Source organism: Mizuhopecten yessoensis, unplaced genomic scaffold, assembly GCF_002113885.1.
Source record: "Mizuhopecten yessoensis strain PY_sf001 unplaced genomic scaffold, ASM211388v2 scaffold4839, whole genome shotgun sequence".
Lineage (NCBI taxonomy): Eukaryota > Metazoa > Mollusca > Bivalvia > Pectinida > Pectinidae > Mizuhopecten > Mizuhopecten yessoensis.
The window spans coordinates 69,700-89,053 of NW_018405747.1; the positions used below are offsets into that span (position 1 = coordinate 69,700).

Sequence of the window (19,354 nt, forward strand, 5' to 3'; positions counted from 1 at the left end):
GCATTAGGTAAGAAATAAAAAAAGTCCAATAATGTCAATATCAAACGGTTTTCATTTATCTGTAGACTATGTACTTATTGTCTTAGAAATAATGAGTTGCAATGTAAATTTATCATGAGTTTGTAAGTTAGTTCAATCCGCTGCAAGCTCTTATCTCTGCAACTAACATATTTAGCAGATGTCAATGACAGGTTCCCATTTTCTCCCTATATACATGTACCGTACCCTCGGTGTGCAGTAAAAGGAACTTTGTTGCCATGTATGCCCAGATGATGATATTCAAGAATTTGATTCCCTGCGACATTCAGTTCGTAAGGATGTTTAAGGGTGCTGTCAGAATATTATTCAAGATTTCAGAAATTGATATTTTAAATTAAAAATTGCACTTGAAGATGGTAAAAATGACTGTGATTTAGATTATAAAAATAACTATAAATGTATTATTATAAAAATGGTAATAGTCTAGATTTGATTCACTGAAATATTTTGTTATTGGGGATAATTTGGGGTACCAGTGTTGTCAGAACATTATTCTCGGTTTTTATAATTGATTTATAATTGAAAATGATCAATTGCACTTAAAAGTAAAAAAAAAATTGGCCTCCTTGAATTGGTTTAGATTTAAAAATGAAGTATACACTGTTAAATGCAAATATGGAAATTGTATCTCAACTTGGACTGAAGGCGAGGCAGTACTTTTAGAACTATCTAGTGAGGTGTATGTATATGTAGTGCTAGCCTAGGACTGCGTACTGTACATGTATCACAAGTAGAATTTAGAAGTCATTGCACAGTTATTATATAGCTACATGTACAATAGTTGTCATTACCGAGGAAATAGCTACAGCAACAACATTCCAGTTTTGAGAGGTTCTTTGGTGAAAGCTCAAGAAAAATAATTTATATGACAAAATAAATCTTTCTCAACTTGAGTTATCACCACATAGCCTTACCCATCCTCGATATCCAGGGGTTACACTCACTTTCGCTTTCTACACCCCTGGAATATGTCATAGCAAAATTGAAGGCACAAATTAAAGATAGCTGTATGATTGGTCTCGGGTAAAAAATATGACCAATCGTTAGGCTGATACCTGTCCTTTGAAGATTACAAAGGAGAGACGCCCAATTTCAAAGCCTGTCAATTTTTACCGTTAAGTGACCGCGAAATTCTTTTGATAAATATCAAAGGGTCGAACTAGTCTTCTGCTATGACATATTCCAGGGGTGCAGAGAGCGAAAGTGAGCGTAACCCTGGATATCGAAGATGAGTCTTACCAAAATAGAAGGTTATGGTGTATATTAACAGTTTTTTTATTTATTTTTGTTGAATGAGTGAGTTATCCATGTATTAAATTGACCAGTGGTTATATTTGTGATCTTGAAAATATGTCTATATGTGAAATAGCCTGAAATTTGCATACATATAGGATAACTGCCCATACATGTATCTGCTATTGTTAATGCCATGTGACTGTTTGAGAAAGGTTGCATAAAGTTTGTCCAAATGTTAAACTTATGCGATTAATATTTGAATTGAGAATAGCATCCACTAAGGGGTTATGGGACGGAATGGGTAAACATGTTACTGTCCCCCTGACTGCCTGCAGTATTAGAGTGCTATTGAGCGAAATTACTTGAATAACATTTGCCTTATGCCGAGGATTTTTGATGTCCAACATTTATGAGTCGAAGTACCAATGTTTAGAATTTTTCCCAATGGTCTCAACGGTGGCCAAGTGGTTAAGGCGTCTGACATTCTGCTTCCACTAGCCCTCCACCGCTGGGTCGCGGGTTCGAGACCTACATGGGGCAGTTGCCAGGTACTGGCCGTCGGTCGGTGGTTTTCCTCCACCACAAATACCTGGCACTTCCTTAAATGACCATAGATGTTAATAGGACGTAAAACACAAACAAACCAAACTGAACCCAATGGTCTCACAACATCAAAGTTTGACTGTTTATGTAAGGATGGTTGTGTATACGACATCAATGTCGGTCTTGTGTTTTGTATCTGAAATCTTCAGAAATGGATCTTAAATGGATACCTATATATAGGTTGGGAATTCCTTCTTTAGAAGTAATCCTGTGTGAACACTTTTTCTTTAAATACTTGCAGTAGATCATATTAAACATCCCATATGTGTGCATAACATTTAAATGTGAGTGACTTCGATAAACAATAAGGAAACATTTGTGTGGGCTTAGGTCAGAAATTTTATATGGAGTTAGACACTGTATAAAAGGGAGATATCTCTTTGGATTATATTGGCATGTCCTTTATACAAGGTCAAGGGAGATAATTATGTATCTCGTGCACTGTGAGACCCTGTAATCAAGGGTGATAAATATGTATTGAGTGTACAGTCAGACCCAACATACAAGGGAGGTAACTATGTATGGAGTGAACTGTCTGATCCTGTATATAAGGGAAATAACTATGCATGGTATTTACTATCTGACCATTCAAGGAAGATAACTTTGTATGGAATGTACTGTCTAATAACGTCACAAGGGAGATAACTATATATGGAGTGTACTGTCTAATAACGTCACAAGGGAGAAAACTATGTATGGAGTGTACTGTCTGATCCTGTTACAAGGGAGATAACTATATATGGAGTGTACTGTCTGATCACTGAAATGTTCGTTCAGACTCTGTTTACAATGGGAATCACTCATTATGGGTAGTACTAACTGTTAGACACTACAAACAAGGGAGATAACTATGTAAACAAGGGAGATAACTATGTATAGTATGGACTAACTGTTAGACACTACAAACAAGGGAGATAACTATGTATGATGTGGACTAACTATTAGACACTACAAACAAAGGAGATAACTATGTATGGTGGGGCTAACTGTTAGACACTACAAACAAGGGAGATAACTATGTTTGGTGTGGACTAACTGTTAGACACTACAAACAAGGGAGATAACTATGTAAACAAGGGAGATAACCATGTATAGTGTGGACTAACTGTTAGACACTTCAAACAAGGGAGGTAACTATGTATGGTGTGGACTAACTGTCACACTACAAACAAGGGAGATAACTATGACACTACAAACAAGGGAGATAAATATGGTAGTGTGGACTAACTGTTAGACACTACAAACAAGGGAGATAACTATGTATGGTGTTGACTAACTGTTAGACACTACAAACAAGGGAGATAACTATGTATGGTGTGGACTAACTGTTAGACACTACAAACAAGGGAGATAACTATGTATGGTGTGGACTAACTGTTAGACACTACAAACAAGGGAGATAACTATGTATGGTGTGGACTAACTGTTAGACACTACAAACAAGGGAGATAACTATGTATGGTGTGGACTAACTGTTAGACACTACAAACAAGGGAGATAACTATGTATGGTGTGGACTAACTGTTAGACACTACAAACAAGGGAGATAACTATGTATGGTGTGGACTAACTGTTAGACACTACAAACAAGGGAGATAACTATGTATGGTGCGGACTAACTGTTAGACACTACAAACAAGGGAGATAACTATGTATGGTGTGGACTAACTGTCAGACCCTGTATACAAGGGCGATATCTATGTATGGTGTATACTAACTGTCAGACCCTGTAGTCACTAAAACCTTCTATTCCAGAAAAAACGCCAAAAGGCTAGATATTACATAGCATGGGTAAGTTGTAGTGGATTTCGTAGCTTTGGTTCTCATCTATCTGACTTATGTTGCTCGTCTTTTTATTATCTCTTTTATTTCAACATATGATGTTTTAGTTGATGCTTGTTCGCCGCTCCTTATTTCCTGTAAACATTCTGTATGTTTTTCTTCTTTGGGTACCCTGACCGTGAATGAGTTTTTTTTTTTTTTATGATATGGCTGTTTTATAATATCAGTTTATTTTCAGTTTATTTTCAGTGATGATTTATATTCTTTGTCAGCAAAAAGAAACCATTATACATTTATATCACCATGTTCAGTATATTGGAAAAAAAAAAGTTTTGCTTAAGATTTTAAGTTTTTGCTGATAAAAGAGGTATATTTTGAGAAACATTGTACATGTATATGCAAAATATGAATGATGTTTTTTTTTTTTTTTTTTTTTTTTTTTTTTATTTTTTTTTTTTTTTTTTTTTTTTTTCTTCTTTCTAGAAATGAAATAAGAATGACTATTGTGGTTTTAATTTTACTGTTTGAAGTTTTGGATTAGGCTAATTTAAATTGAGCTGACACAGGATATGGTAGAATGAGATGTTTAACCATGTGAATGCCTTTATACCTTTTATCTTTGATATGCTTCTGTCATTTATAATGAAAACTGGTGTTCAGATGTATATCTAAGTTCCAGCATGTTTGATTCCAGCACAATTAAGTATTGCCTGTCTTTGTCAACAGTAGTAGTTAATGTAACAGACAGGTTATTTAAGACAATTATTTGGACAGTACACTTAAAAACTTGACGGCGGTGAATTCTAAAATGTTACGGACTTAAGTGTTTGATAGGGTTTACTATATATGTTTAACCACACAATAAAGTAATATTTGTGATAAAAACAATTGAATTCTACCATGAGACACAAGCGTGGCTAATCTAGCCTGTTACCCTTTGATTTACTGTTGAAGGATCCGGAGCTATGTTACTGGCGAGTTCGATTCAGAAACAAAGGGGTGAGAGGGTTGCTAGTAGACGTGAATTATTTGAGTTTTTGAAATCTTTTTACATTCCATTTGCTTCCTGTCCCTTTCCTGGAACAAATATTGGATTATTTGCTTTCACATTGTGTTGTTGTGTACAGTATAGGATCAAGGCCATTTAGACAGTCTTTTTGCATGTATTATAATGTAACATGACGCGCAGTCCTCGTAAAAAAAATACATTTGTACTTCTACAGTACTACGTTTGTAGATGTGTTTGTGGTATTACTGGTAGATCAGTATTTTTAGGGCCATGTGAACTTATGCCGTACTGCAGCGTCCATCGTCCGTCCGTCAACTTTTTCTTTTGAACGACTTCTTATGAACTGTAGGACCTAGGGTCATGAAATTTGGCCAGTAGGTACCTGGGATGGAGTGCTATAAAGTTACCTCATTAAAATGACCTTGACCTACTTTCAAGGTCACTGGAGTCAAATACATTGAAAAATTCAAACAACAATATCCTAAGAACCATTTGGACTAGAGTCATGATACTTGGGTATGTTATGTAGAACAGCATGGCAAATCTTTTTCTCAATTACAGTAATGAGGTCAAAGGTTAACTTTAAGTGCAAGTTGGGGTCAAAGGTCAACATGGGTCAAAGGCTTTAACAATCTTCTTCTCAAATTCCATAAGGCTCACGGTCATGATATTTGGACAGTAGGTACCTTGGATGGAGTGCTATAAGGTTTCCTCATTAAAATTACCTTGACCTACTTTCAAGGTCACAGGGGTCAAATATGTTAAAAACTTCAAACAACAATATCCTAAGAACCATTTGGACTAGAGTCATGATACTTGCGTATGTTATGTAGACCAGCTGTGTGAATTGTTTTATTTATTACAGTAATAAGGTCAAAGGTCAACTTTAAGTGCAAGTCGGGAGTCAAAGGTTAATATGAGTTAAAAGCTTTAAAATTAAAATTTCAAGTTTCGAACAACAATATCTTCAGAACCATTTAAGAGATGTTAAAATGTCTTGTGTTCTAGTTACCAAATATGGTCTTAAGTTAGCTATATGTCAGTTGCATGTAACAAAAGAAACAGGTGAGCGATACTAAATAAGGCCCTCTTGTTCATTAGAAGCATCCTGAAGTACATGTACATACAGAAATGCCATTGACACTCAGCCGTTGCCTACAGTAAGTGGAATAGCTTAAGTAAGTCATTGTCTATACCATCCTGTAACACGGTATTCGGGATATGAAATCTACGATCGTCCCTTTGAGCTTCTATTTGGATGCTCCACGTCAATGCAATATGTTACGTTTTACCTGCCTTCCACTTTAAGTTGCTCAAGATATTGTCAATCTGGAATGTGATTATGTAGTTATAGGATCGGCCTGGCAACCCTGTTTATCAAATATTCTTTTACTTGAAGAAATCCTTTGACATAGGCTTTTTCATAGGAAAGCATTGCTGAAGACTCAAAGATCTTTCTACCACAGCCCAAATACTATTTGAAACCGTCTTGCTGGCATAATTTTAATTTTGCTAAATCCTTTCTGAAAAGTAAACCATACCTTGCAAAAATTTTATAGATTTATTTTTACAAGAATGAAACGAACATAGAACCACTATCAATGGATCGATCCGGATCCTTTGCTTAAAAGTGGTCCTTGACATGTTCAGCAGTTTTTTTATTTAAAATACTGGTATACTTCAGTCAAACATTTCCTTAAGTTGAGGAACATTTGTGACACTAGGTCTAGATGTTAAATAAGTTTTAGATAACCATGCAAGCTTACATCATTCCTATGTTTTTACTGTAAGGCAATGTTACAGTATTATCTGTTAAGTTTTCGTAGCATGTGATCAGTTATATATTAAGTACGTGTCGGTTCCGTGAACTGAATGGTGCATGTGACAACATACAAATGCTTTATACGTTTACTCTCAGGCCAAACAAAATTATGTTTCTGCTTTCGGCTCTCAACAATTTACGATATGTTTCTAGGCAGACATTTTTTCTTTCTGTTTTTATATATTTTAGCAAAGATAAATCCGTGACATTATTTCAGATTGAAACAGGATTTTTGTTTAATTAGCTGAAAGGTTTGGGTAAGAGCTTATGTAGAGAAGGTTGAAACACACTTTTTGTTTGGCCTCGTACAAAAATTCAAATGATTCTACCAGAAGCAACTTAACACTATCTGTTCAGATACCATACATAGTATTTTGTTTATTTCTACGAAAAGCTGCTGTTTGAATAATGTAATTAGAACAACAGATTTTTTTCTTAATTTCTGAAGGAGAAAAAGAAAAAGAAATGACATTATTGCACACATGTTTTATCCCAGTCATTTTTTCGGAGCTGCTATATCACTTGATCATTTACAACGAATAATATTGGTGTTAAAAAATTGACTGTTATTTTTCAGAGGTGCTATCGCTTCATCATTTAACTCATGATTTACCCCTGAAATTTCATAATGAATTGGAAGAGTTCAAATGTGTTTTCAGGGGTAAATGAGTTAAATATTGACTGTTAACTGCTATAGTATAACACATTTTAAACAAGACCAAATCTGATGATATATCTGTATCTCTTTTAGAGAAGACTATTTAGACTAATAATTAAAAATGCGGAAAATAGAAAATTGGCTGACATAGGAGCCTATCTTATTATGTAGCTTCCTCAACCTAAAACTTTGAAATCAGTTATTTGAATTAAAATCACGCTTTAATTATTGCGATCCATTAATTAAGGAATTATTAGAGTACAACCTTGGAAAGTTAACTCATTCACCCCTACATATTTAAACTGGACTTGCCCAGTCATTGATTTGGTGAGGTTCAAATGTGACTTTAGGGGTGAAAGGGTTAATACATGTTTGTTGGGAATTCTTGCTTATGATGAAGTCCGACTCTAACATATATTGGTTTAACCCTTTCACCCCTATGTAACTTTAGTAGACTCTCTATGCAATGATATGGAGGGGTCCTAAAGGTCTACAGTGGTGAAAGGGTTAAACAAACTAAATTGTTCAGTCCATAGTGGTTTGTTATTATTATCAACATATTTTACTATACATAGATATTGTTTTATATATCTATATATCTATTAAGAAACTTACAGACTTTTAATTTTTAAATATGTAGTTCATATGGACTTAGTTAAAAGATAGAAATCTTTGGTCTATAGAACACTGAATGGACCTGTATTAAAAGATAGAAATATTTGGTCATAGAACACTGTATGGACCTGTATGAAAGAAAGTCAATAATTGGCAAACATGCCTTAACCCTTTCACCCCTATGTAACTTAAGTAAACTCTTCCATGGTTTGATCTGGATGAGTCCATTATGGTCTACAGTGGTGAAAGGGTTAAGTATGTCTTTATGCAGAATAAAACTTCTTTCTGAAGACTTCACAATACTCAGAGAATGTTTATAGTTTTGCAGAATACACCATTTGAAATATTCTATGATTGTAGTTAGTAGGACTTGACAATAACTGAATAAGGCTAGGCTAGCCTGATAGTTCGAGACTAGTGAAATCTCAAGCTGGACTAGTGCCGTTCTTAAAGCTCCTAGCGCGATTGACTAGTCAAAATTTGATATTAATCATTCTGTTGAATCATATTGGGTTTGTGTAAATTGCATATGGAATAGTAATATTGGAGACTATTAAGCCCAACTGAAAATTTGAAAATAAAATAAATCTAGCCATGTATAGTCATAGGCTGTTGGTCCTTATACACAGGTGGTCTTAATAGGTACTGGTGGTCTTTAAACAAAGGTTAACTATTTAAATTTATTTGTACTATTTTGGAGGTGTCAACGTTCTACACAGGTATAAATTTGAATGAATTAAATTACTGTTTATAATGGGCACAATGATTAATTAAGTTCCAATGAGAGAGATTTGAAAAAAACTCACATATCAATTTTTGAAAGGAGTGATAACCAGACAACATCAAATGGGGATTCACGACAAAGGACTATGTATGGTTTGGGCCTTTTTTGGCCCCCAAATCCATTAAAATTAAATATCTGCAATAGAACTTTCAAACGAATGGTTTTTTTTTAATTTGGAATACTTCCCCAGTACTATTATGCTAACATTTATTTGTGTTTTCAATTTTGGCTGCCACGGTAACCAGGTCATATTTGCATAAATCATTGAAATTTAATTATTCAGTCAATTTTGACAGGTTTTCACCTAGTTTTTCTCTTAGCTACCAGGTGCGCACTCTTGAACAAACTTTATATTTCTCCTAAAGATGTATTACAGATGCCTACACATGTCCTTTGATATTAAGATTGTTCAAGCATGCGCTCTATAGTTTCTAGGAGAAAAACTATGCAAAATATCACAATATTCACTGAATATTCATTTTTTTCTAATTTATGCAAATTTGAACTTGTTACCATGGCAAAATTATCTAGAAATATAAATAAATATTTTCATAATAGTATTTGGGAAGTATTCGAAATTAAAGAAACAGTCATTTCAAAGTTCATTTAAAGGTTTTGAATTTTGATGCATTTTGGGGGCCAAAACAGGCCCAAACCATACATACGGTAGTCCTTTAACCCACTTTTTTTTCACTGTTTACATTTCAATTTTTGTTCTCCAATACTGAACTGTGTCACAGCCAAACGTAACACGCAACTGTCTCTGTCTAGTACGCACATTTATCTGAGTACAAGTACTCAACACAGTACTTGTAATATGTGGGATCACTGTTTCACAATTTAACTCATTCACCCCTGAAGACACAACTGAACTCCCCCAATTCAAAGGTTGGAATAGTTCATGATGAAATTTCAGGGGTGAATGAGTAAATGCAACAAAAAAAAGACATCAGATTTGAAATTTTGCCGATATGCACAGGACTTGATGCTGCAATAATAGCTTGATGTTGTTTCTCACATTTTTTTTTAACATAAAATATTGAGATTTTTTTTTATACATGATTTTGATTAAGGTTTTGGGGGAAAAAATATAACAACAGTAAATTAATTATGCAACAAATTAATAATCTGGTTAAAACTGGGTTTTTTTGTGTGTTAAAAACAGTAATCATTTGTATATATGTATTGACATTAAAGTGTAAGATAAATTAAGGTATAATAAAGTTCATTGTTTATAAATATGAACTAATCATCAATTTTTGTTTTGTCTGTGCTTAAACATTTTTACGTATACACAATTTAATATACTGTATCTGCTATAGAAACAAAAGTCAGGGCAGTAGTGTGTCAAATTCTGATTTTCCAGTTCCTAACATTTAAAATGTACTGTATATATAATGAATATTTTATAAAAAAAACCACAATTCAATGGCATTTTTCTTGTGTATAAATATATCAACAATCACTCCAAATTTCCTGAAATTATTGTTAAACATGAATTTTTACATTGTTAATGGGGCTGAAAACATTCTCTATTGCAACAAATTATGTGACACTAAAAGTGAATCTCACGAAAAATGAACAAAAAATGTGCATTTAGTTTCCTATTCCTTTTCCGTCATAGTATTATTTTCTTTGCTATATATATTGCAAAATTAGTTATAAACTGTGCTTTTGTTTCATTAAAAATAATAGAATGTCATATTTTTATGTAAATATAATTTTGATTTTTTTGAGATTTAAAGAATAGACCTTCCTCTTATTGGTGATTTATCAACAGTACATGTGTAGTACTTATATAGCTGATAATGTGTAGAACATTTCTTTATTCAGACATATAGTGTGTTCCAAAAAAACTTGCTTTGAAGACTTATTTTTTTTTACCAGTGTGTCTTAAAATTTCAGAACTAATATATTTGTAATTCTTCTTCGGAAGTGCGAGGTCTTACTATCCAGCTTTCAAAAGTAGTGTTTCATTATCTGTGCGATTTTGCAGGAGGGAGCAGATTACGATGTCTCGATGGGTAACGGCACCGACGACGGTGTGGCATTTCCTGGGAAGGTTTCTGAAGGCACCCTGGAGTCTTCCTCGCTCACCGACAGCTTATTAGTCGAATCAGCCTCCGAAGCATTGGAAGGTCAGTAATTTCAAATCCCGCTGATCACTGAATCTTTGTTATGATGCCAATGAGGGTCTGTTTAATCTGTCATTAAATCATTCTTATCCAATTCAGCATAAAAGCAGACATCCCAAGTGGTTTGGAACGAGACAGTTAGCTGTGAAATGATACATGGATGTTTCAGTGTTGTAAGATATGCAGTATATATGGAGGATTCTCAATAAGTTGTGGTAGATAAGGTATTAACATTTTCACCACTATAGACATAATGGACTCATCCATATCAATGCACTGAAATGTCTACTAAAGTTACATAGGGGTGAACGGGTTAACTCGATCTGCTATGATACTGGTGTAAATTTCCTCCATGATGTATCGATTTGCAAATCATATTTGAAGTCACCATAATTGAATTAAATTAAACCTGTTTTGTACTTAAGTTAACTTTTTTGAAGCACATCAACGTTAAAGTTTAACCTGCCACTTATTTAGAAGGTTATCATTCATTAAATATGTGTACAAGGATGCTGATATTTGGCATGAAGGTTCCTATGGGGTAAAATATTGATTTAGTGAAGTTGCAATCAAAAGATAATTTCAAATTGTTTACACTTTTTCACTTGTTTTGAACTTTACATTTTTGTAGCACATCAACGTTAAAGTTTTAACTGCAAGTTATTTAGAAGCTTGCCATTCATTCAATATGCATACAAGGATGCTGATATTTGTTATGAAGGTTCCTTTGGGCTATACCTTTGTTGCAGCAAAGGCACATTCAAAAAATTAATTTCTGACAAGTTTTCAATTTAACACTTTTACAACAAACTAAATTTTAAAGACGATACATTTTTAAACAGGCAAGCATTTGGTGGCTTTGACACCGTCTCTGGTTTTAATATAAACTGATAGGGCACCATTAAAATTTGGGATATTATAAATTATAATTATTTTAAGTCACGCTACATACCCAACAGCTTCAAAATCATGAATTCAACACTTCATGCACTGGCATGTTTTCACCTAACATGGTCTAATGTAAAATAACACTGTGAAATTACTATTAAGTAAAATAATATTTAGTAAGGTGCTGTCCTGTTTGAATCAATAACTTCAAACGCTTTACTGAAAATGGGTATTTGTGAGAGCAAAATGATTGATTAGATCAATAATTCATATTTTATTAATAAGCCTAGTTTACATTTATTTTCCCCAGTATAGCATGTAGATGTGATTGTGATGTTTACAGCAGCATCATCAGGATCCGGGGCCGATAGCGATTTGTTCGACCACCCTCTGTCACTAGACCATTCTACGAACTCGATCAACCATGTTGACGAACGTCTGTCGCCTGACGAATCTGTCACCATGGAAAGCAACCATACAGGCAATAACACCAAAGATCAGACAACTCCAGACAAAAAAGTGCGTGGGCACGGGATGTGTTTGACCACTAGTGACCACGACAGACTGCGGATATTTATACACGAGTTCAGTGTACGCGCTCTGATCCCCTGGGCAGAAATGTCCATGAGGTACCTAAATGAACAGGTAGGTCAATCACCTGACCCTAATGGACAGGTAAAAACTTATGTATTTATAATCAATGAACAGGTAGGTCATGCCTTTGTGACAAGGTTTGTCAGTTTATCTTGGTGACAAATCAGGTCACTTTATCATAGTGATAAGGTTGCACACTGAACTTATTGACAAGGTTGGTCACTTATTGACAAGATTGGTCACTTATTAACAAGACTGGTCACTTATTGACAAGGATGGTCACTTATTGACAAGGTTGGTCACTTATTGACAAGGATGGTCACTTATTGACAAGACCGGTCACTTATTGACAAGGTTGGTCACTTATTGACAAGGATGGTCACTTATTGACAAGACCGGTCACTTATTGACAAGGTTGGTCACTTATTGACAAGGATGGTCACTTATTGACAAGACCGGTCACTTATTGACAAGGTTGGTCACTTATTGACAAGGATGGTCACTTATTGACAAGACCGGTCACTTATTGACAAGGTTGGTCACTTATTGACAAGGATGGTCACTTATTGACAAGACCGGTCACTTATTGACAAGGTTGGTCACTTATTGACAAGGATGGTCACTTATTGACAAGACCGGTCACTTATTGACAAGGTTGGTCACTTATTGACAAGGATGGTCACTTATTGACAAGGTTGGTCACTTCTTGACAAGGTTGGTCATTCTTATTTATGACAGGGTTACGTTGGTCATTGCACTTTAGTGACTAGGATTGTTAACTCTACCTTAGTAATAAGATTGGTCACTTTATCATAGTGACAAGGTGAGTCATTTTGCCATATAGACTAGCTTGGTCTGATTTAATTGACCTGTGTGCTTTATTTTTCAGTTGACGTCCAGGAAGGGTATTCCTAGGTCAATATTCAGTGTGACGAAGAAGTGGTTTGGGGGTAACAAGGCAACAGAGAAGGCTGCAGCAACCAACCAAAACACCACTGTAGTGTAAGTATTGATACCAAGTATAGAGTAAGTATTGATACCAGTGTAGTGTAAGTATTGATACCAGTATAGAGTAAGTATTGATACCAGTGTAGTGTAAGTATTGATACCAGTGTAGTGTAAGTATTGATACCAAGTATTGATACCACTGTAGTGTAAGTATTGATACCTGTGTAGTGTAAGTATTGATACCAGTGTAATGTATGTATTGATACCAGTGTAGTGTAAGTATCGATACCAGTGTAGTGTAAGTATTGATACCAGTGTAGTGTAAGTATTGATACCTGTGTAGTTTAAGTATTGATACCAGTGTAGAGTAAGTATTGATACCAGTATAGAGTAAGTGTTGATACCAGTGTAGAGTAAGTATTGATACCAGTATAGAGTAAGTATTGATACCAGTGTATTGTAAGTATTGATACCTGTGTAGTTTAAGTATTGATACCAGTGTAGAGTAAGTGACAACACTTATAAAGTGACAAAAGGTGACAAACCAGTGAAGTGTGGCAATAAGTCACAACACCAGACTGGTGTAGTTTGACCATACCAATTTAGTGTGACGAAAAGTGCCAACATCAGCAAAGTTATTATTTTTCTGTTAATGGCAGGGCTTTCAGTTGTTCCATGACAATTAGCAATTTCAGAAGTCAAATGATCTTTTCCCTGAAATCTGAAGGCTCAAAACAAACCTTAAATGGACATAATTATCCTTTCAAACTCAAGAGTAACAGGAGAGGAAAAATGCACGGCCAAACCTGGGCTCGAACCCAGGACCCTACAAACTCTAGACTACCAATTGAGCTACCTGGTCACTGACGATCAACCTATTAAAGTTTCGCTGCACTGTCGATATATACAGTGTTCTGTGCCTGTTTCTGACAGTATCTACCTTGTTCCATGTTTCTGTCAGTATCTACCAGGTTCCATGTTTCTGACAGTATCTACCTTGTTCCATGTTTCTGACAATACACAATGTTCTGTGATTGTTACAGGTACTCGCAGGAAGCGCCCGAACTACAAATGCGACGACTAGCAGACCTGGCTTTCCTCTTCCAGATGTATGACTTTGCATACCAGACATACCACACGGCCAAGCGTGACTTCAACAACGACCATGCATGGCTGCACACAGCTGGTGCACTGGTGGGTATGGGTAGAAATTCATACCAGCAACCAATTAAGACTTATCAATGAAATTCATGCAATGAAAATTTATTTATAGTTACACAACTATATAAAACTTCATAATTCGCTAATTTGACCGTCTGCCCAGTAAAAAAATTGTTACAAATTATAGGGATCAATTAAATAGTTTCACATGCTGGAAAAAGACTTAAAAGAACAAACACTTCTTTAGAAAACTGCTTTTTAATGCAAAAGTTGTGTTTTTGGGAAAGATAGATCTTCAAACTGGATAGATAGCATCAAATGTAGTATTTCTTCTGTGACATTAAAAATTCTGGAGGAAAATTATGTACCAAATATTCCAGCTGTGGTAATTGTGCTGGTCCTGTACTGATGTAATTTCAACCTTACTCCACAGGAGATGGCGAGTCTGTCTGTGTTTATGCAGGGCACCGTTAGCTCACAGAAATACCCGTCTCACTACATGGAGTCCGCCATTACTACCTACTTACAATCATGCAAGTAAGTAACGGGGAACGTTGACGAGACCAAAATTGATCTACTTCCCCATTGCAACACTCTGTCTTTTCTTTTGTCCCCTAATTATTCTTTTTTTCTTTTTTCCCCGCCATCATACTACTTTAGATAAAGCAAGAAATTTAAAAACCTGCAAACTAAAGTTTAAACTGACAACTCCACAGATAATGGTTACATTTCTATTTATGTAAAACCTATTTTTGTAGGGGGCTATTTTCACAATTTCAATTATCATGTACCGCATACTTGATAAAATCTTGTCCATGCAGCTATTTTTAGGTCTGACGTTGACACAACGTACCGCAGTGAGCTTGTGTCTTGGATCTTTGTCCGCCGTCATATACATTGAGTAACATATCTCCTTCTAAATCACCTTTTTTTCATTTGGAGATATAATGGACAATCTATTATTTATGTTATATGTGTAGTATATGTACAAGAGGCTGTGTGTTTCAGGAGTCCGTTATATGCAGCGCGGGCGACCCTGGTAAGCAGTGAGGCCCTGAAGAGTAAGGGGATGTACAACGAGGCTGCCCTGCAGTTCATCAAGCTCACCAGCGAGGTACAACTCGCACCACTAAACCTCGCACAGCACACACCCACCAACACACAGCACATCTCCAGCATACAAACTGTAAATGATACTTACATCCACGTTCAATTTCAATTTCTACTCAAGTTAGACTCAAGACTCAATGAAACTAACAACTGATGTCTGTTTCATATAATTTGTCCATGAAATCGACCAGATTAACATTGCTGGTGTGTTTGAGTTTGTGTCTAATTTCACACCATTCAGTCAGTATTAATCTGTCACAAAAGTAGTAAGTTTTCGGAGTGTTTATTTAGATAAACAATATGAACAATTGAAAACCGCAGTATATACTTTATATACTGTTTATGTTTGGTGCAGTTAGAAAAGTTGCATTCCGAATGATTTATTTCTGACATTGGCCATAACAACAAACATTCAATGACAGGCTTCATTTTAACATAAAGTTTATTAAATTTAGTTTTGCACATCTAGCTCCAATATTTATAGTGTCTATCAGTAGACTTACACAGGTTTCAGGTATTATCGAACAGGTTTGATTGAAACATATTAGGATTGAAGATTACTTTCATTAGCCTCATGGGGTTATGAATTGAGTTGATGTTGAAACAAATCTTATAGGAACTGCTTCACAGTTCAATAAATTTGTCTTAAAAGTCCAGCTCGTTTCATCACCCTATATCAAATCAGCAAAAGCAAGATTCAGTCCTAATTTTTTTTTTTATAACAACATAAAGTACTACACTGACTTGTAATATGGCTAATAATTAGTTTGGAATCTGTAGGAAAACAACAGTAAAACAACTTTTTAACAAACACCAGTAGACCTAAGAGATTGTTTTGCTCTTACAAAACTTGTTAGTTGTTCATCCAAAAAACTCTTACTAAGAGGCAATAATACAGAATTGTTATAAAAAACATGACTTTGAAATTATTGTGTTGATGCACTGTGTTATAATTAAGACTTTTTTAATAACAATGTATTTCTGATCATGGTCCGAACAATTTCTTCATAACAAGATTATATTATTGATCAATTATGGACTTTTGTTGAGGTGAATATGTGGTTATATGGACCTTAGAAAGTGATATTGACCGAAACGGGGTCAAGGTCAATATCACTTTCTTAGATCCATATAACCACACATTTACTCAAATAAAAGTATTTTATGTTGTATTAGATGCTCAATAATGATGTAATGAATGAAAACTGTATGAAAGAAAGTACTGTATTTGACAGATAACATTGTGACCTCACAATTAATGTAAATGATGTCATAAAATGAGTATTAACCTGATGTTTCTAAAAATAGTAAGACCAAGTCAATATCACAAATCACCGGCCTCCACATGATTATGATTTAACCAATGAGGATGTAGGTCAATGTGTGTCATCTAATATGTTTTAACATCTACTGAAGAGTCATTGATGTTGGGTAATTAAGTTTGTCATTTATTTCCTTGATGATTACCTGTACAAAACCGTGACATCACTACAAAAAAAGGAAAAAAAGAATTGTTGAACTTGTTACTTAGCAAAATTTGAATAATTGAAAAAAAGAGTACAATGCAATATAGACTCTATGAACACATTTGATTTTGTTATCAGATTCTTTGAAAGAAATAGTTCGTGTAAATTGAATGTTAATTTTACCAGGACTCCGACCTGAGAAGCGCCTTACTGCTGGAACAAGCGGCCCACTGTTACATCAACATGGAGATCCCCAAGGTCCGCAAGTATTCCTTCCATATGATCCTGGCCGGTCATCGCTACAGCAAGGCGGCTCAGGTAACTTTTTCTTTTTTGTCGTTCTGTGTTAAATAAACTAAGGATATTTTGATTAGACGTACCGTATGTATATATAGATGAAGTCTTTGGAGCAGTTTACATTGTTCCTCAGTTCCTCATTTAAGAATGATACTGACTCCTGCTCAGTGCCCGTATTCATGACACCGTTCACATGCCAAAGCAAATATTTTGTGTTCAAACTGACTTTATTGTAACTCACTTAAATCATTGTGATAGTGTAAAAACATCGAAAACATCATAAACATTCATTCAAATCACTGACAAAATGTTATTTTCTATTAGTTGTTTGCTGAAACAAAAAATTGCGCTTTGAGCACAGATCTTAAGTCTGAGCTAGAGAACGATTTCATGAAAACGGGCCCTGGGTTCAGGTATTTCAGACTGACTATAAATAGGTATTGTGTTGTTTGTTTTGCAGAGGAAGCATGCTTTACGGGCCTATTCGCAAGCTTTACAGGTGTATAAAGGCAAAAGCTGGTCCTTGGCGGAGGTAAGTGAAGTAATTATAGATGTCGGCATTACTGAAATCTGATTTTTTTTTTATTACAAGCATATGAGTTATATTTATAGAATTCTGGGGAAAACCCTTTTTGTAGTAAACTCATTTATTATGCCAAATACAGTATGGGTAGTTGGTTGACACAGTCATTCAGTGATTTACCCCTAGCAAAAAAGTGCCTTATTTTTACCAAAATGACCAAAAAGTGAGGAACATATTCCCAATTTCTTGGTTTTTTTTAAATGTTACTTTGGTTGCATGATATGGGTTTTCAAGATGTTTGTGGTTTCCTTACAGGATCACATTAACTTCACTCTTGGTCGTCAGTCGTTTAACCTTAAACAGTTAGAGAACGCCACAGCTGCCTTCAAACACCTGCTGACAGAAAACAGCAAGCAGATAGCCAGTCAACAGGGGGCCTTCCTTAGGGAGTACCTGTTTGTTTATAAGGTAAGTACCTGTCAATAAGACAACATATCGTAATGCCCCCTCCCCTCTAACCTGGGAATAATAGCCAGCCAAGCCAGCTATCTTCCACTGTAAATACCTGTTTGTTTATAAGGTAAGTACCTGTCAATAAGACAACATATCGTAATGCCCCCTCCCCTCTAACCTGGGAATAATAGCCAGACAAGGCAGCTATCTTCCACTGGAAATACCTGTTTGTTTATAAGGTAAGTACCTGTCAATAAGTCGACATAATGTAAGCCCCCTCCCCTCTAACCTGGGAATAATAGCCAGCCAAGCCAGCTATCTTCCACTGTAAATACCTGTTTGTTTATAAGGTAAGTACCTGTCAATAAGACAACAAATCGTAAGCCCCCTCCCCTCTAACCTGGGAATAATAGCCAGCCAAGCCAGCTCTCTTCCACTGGAAATACCTGTTTGTTTATAAGGTAAGTACCTGTCAATAAGTCGACATATTGTAAGCCCCCTCCCATCTAACCTGGGAATAATAGCCAGCCAAGACAGCTATCTTCCACTGGAAATAACTGTTTGTTTACTGTACCAAGTTTGACTCCTAAACCTGGGGATGGCCAATTATCAGGGAAACTTCCTCAGAAAATATCTGTTTCAATACAAGTTAGATTTAAATAATTTCTAACTCTGTAAGTACAGGTTTAATAGTTGTATACAGTTATTTAGGAAGAAATAAAATGTTTGAAATTGAGTGCAAATTATTTGCAGTGGCAGCTGGCAGCATATGTTTCATGATCTAGTTAACGCGACATGTATTGATTTGTTTCAAAGGGTTATCTTTTGTGCTTGTAATGTTAGCTTAAAGTCTGTAAAATGTGTGTTTGTGATATCAACTGTTTGTGTTTTGCAGCAATTGCTGAGTCAAGAGGCTGGAGAGTATGGCCACCCGTCCAGATCTCTGCCAGAGTTACCCCTCCCAGTTCTGGACATCAATTCTACCAAGGTTCTGCTGGGAGCCAGGCCACAGCCCAGTCAAGGTACGGTACCACAGTATATTACCAGCAAAAAGCCCATGCTTGGTAATAAGCCCACCGCTAGACGAGGGTCATATCAGTTATATTGGTATATGCTCAGTACATATTTGACTCTCATTTATGCAAGATATACTGAATTAAACATAAATTATTTTCAAGTAATTTTACTCAGAACTTGCTCTTGTAAAAATTCCTTCATGACTTTGTAAATA

At 35.3% G+C, this 19,354-nt stretch overlaps 1 protein-coding gene across 3 annotated transcripts in view; it reads left to right on the top strand.

Annotated features, from left to right (window-relative positions):
* Positions 1-19,354, top strand: part of LOC110449893 (trafficking protein particle complex subunit 8-like) — a 46,226-nt gene that overhangs the window by 7,250 nt on the left and 19,622 nt on the right. Inside the window, exons 6-17 of one of the 3 annotated variants that reach the window (XM_021497038.1) lie at positions 3,634-3,669; positions 4,615-4,659; positions 10,545-10,686; positions 11,915-12,216; positions 13,055-13,167; positions 14,157-14,307; positions 14,708-14,811; positions 15,283-15,388; positions 17,037-17,168; positions 17,608-17,679; positions 17,986-18,138; positions 19,019-19,145. In XM_021497038.1, the coding sequence (XP_021352713.1) occupies positions 3,634-3,669; positions 4,615-4,659; positions 10,545-10,686; positions 11,915-12,216; positions 13,055-13,167; positions 14,157-14,307; positions 14,708-14,811; positions 15,283-15,388; positions 17,037-17,168; positions 17,608-17,679; positions 17,986-18,138; positions 19,019-19,145 (1,483 nt within the window). The remainder of the gene's footprint in view (positions 1-3,633; positions 3,670-4,614; positions 4,660-10,544; positions 10,687-11,914; positions 12,217-13,054; positions 13,168-14,156; positions 14,308-14,707; positions 14,812-15,282; positions 15,389-17,036; positions 17,169-17,607; positions 17,680-17,985; positions 18,139-19,018; positions 19,146-19,354) is intronic. The other 2 variants (XM_021497039.1, XM_021497040.1) reach the window with 2 other exon arrangements.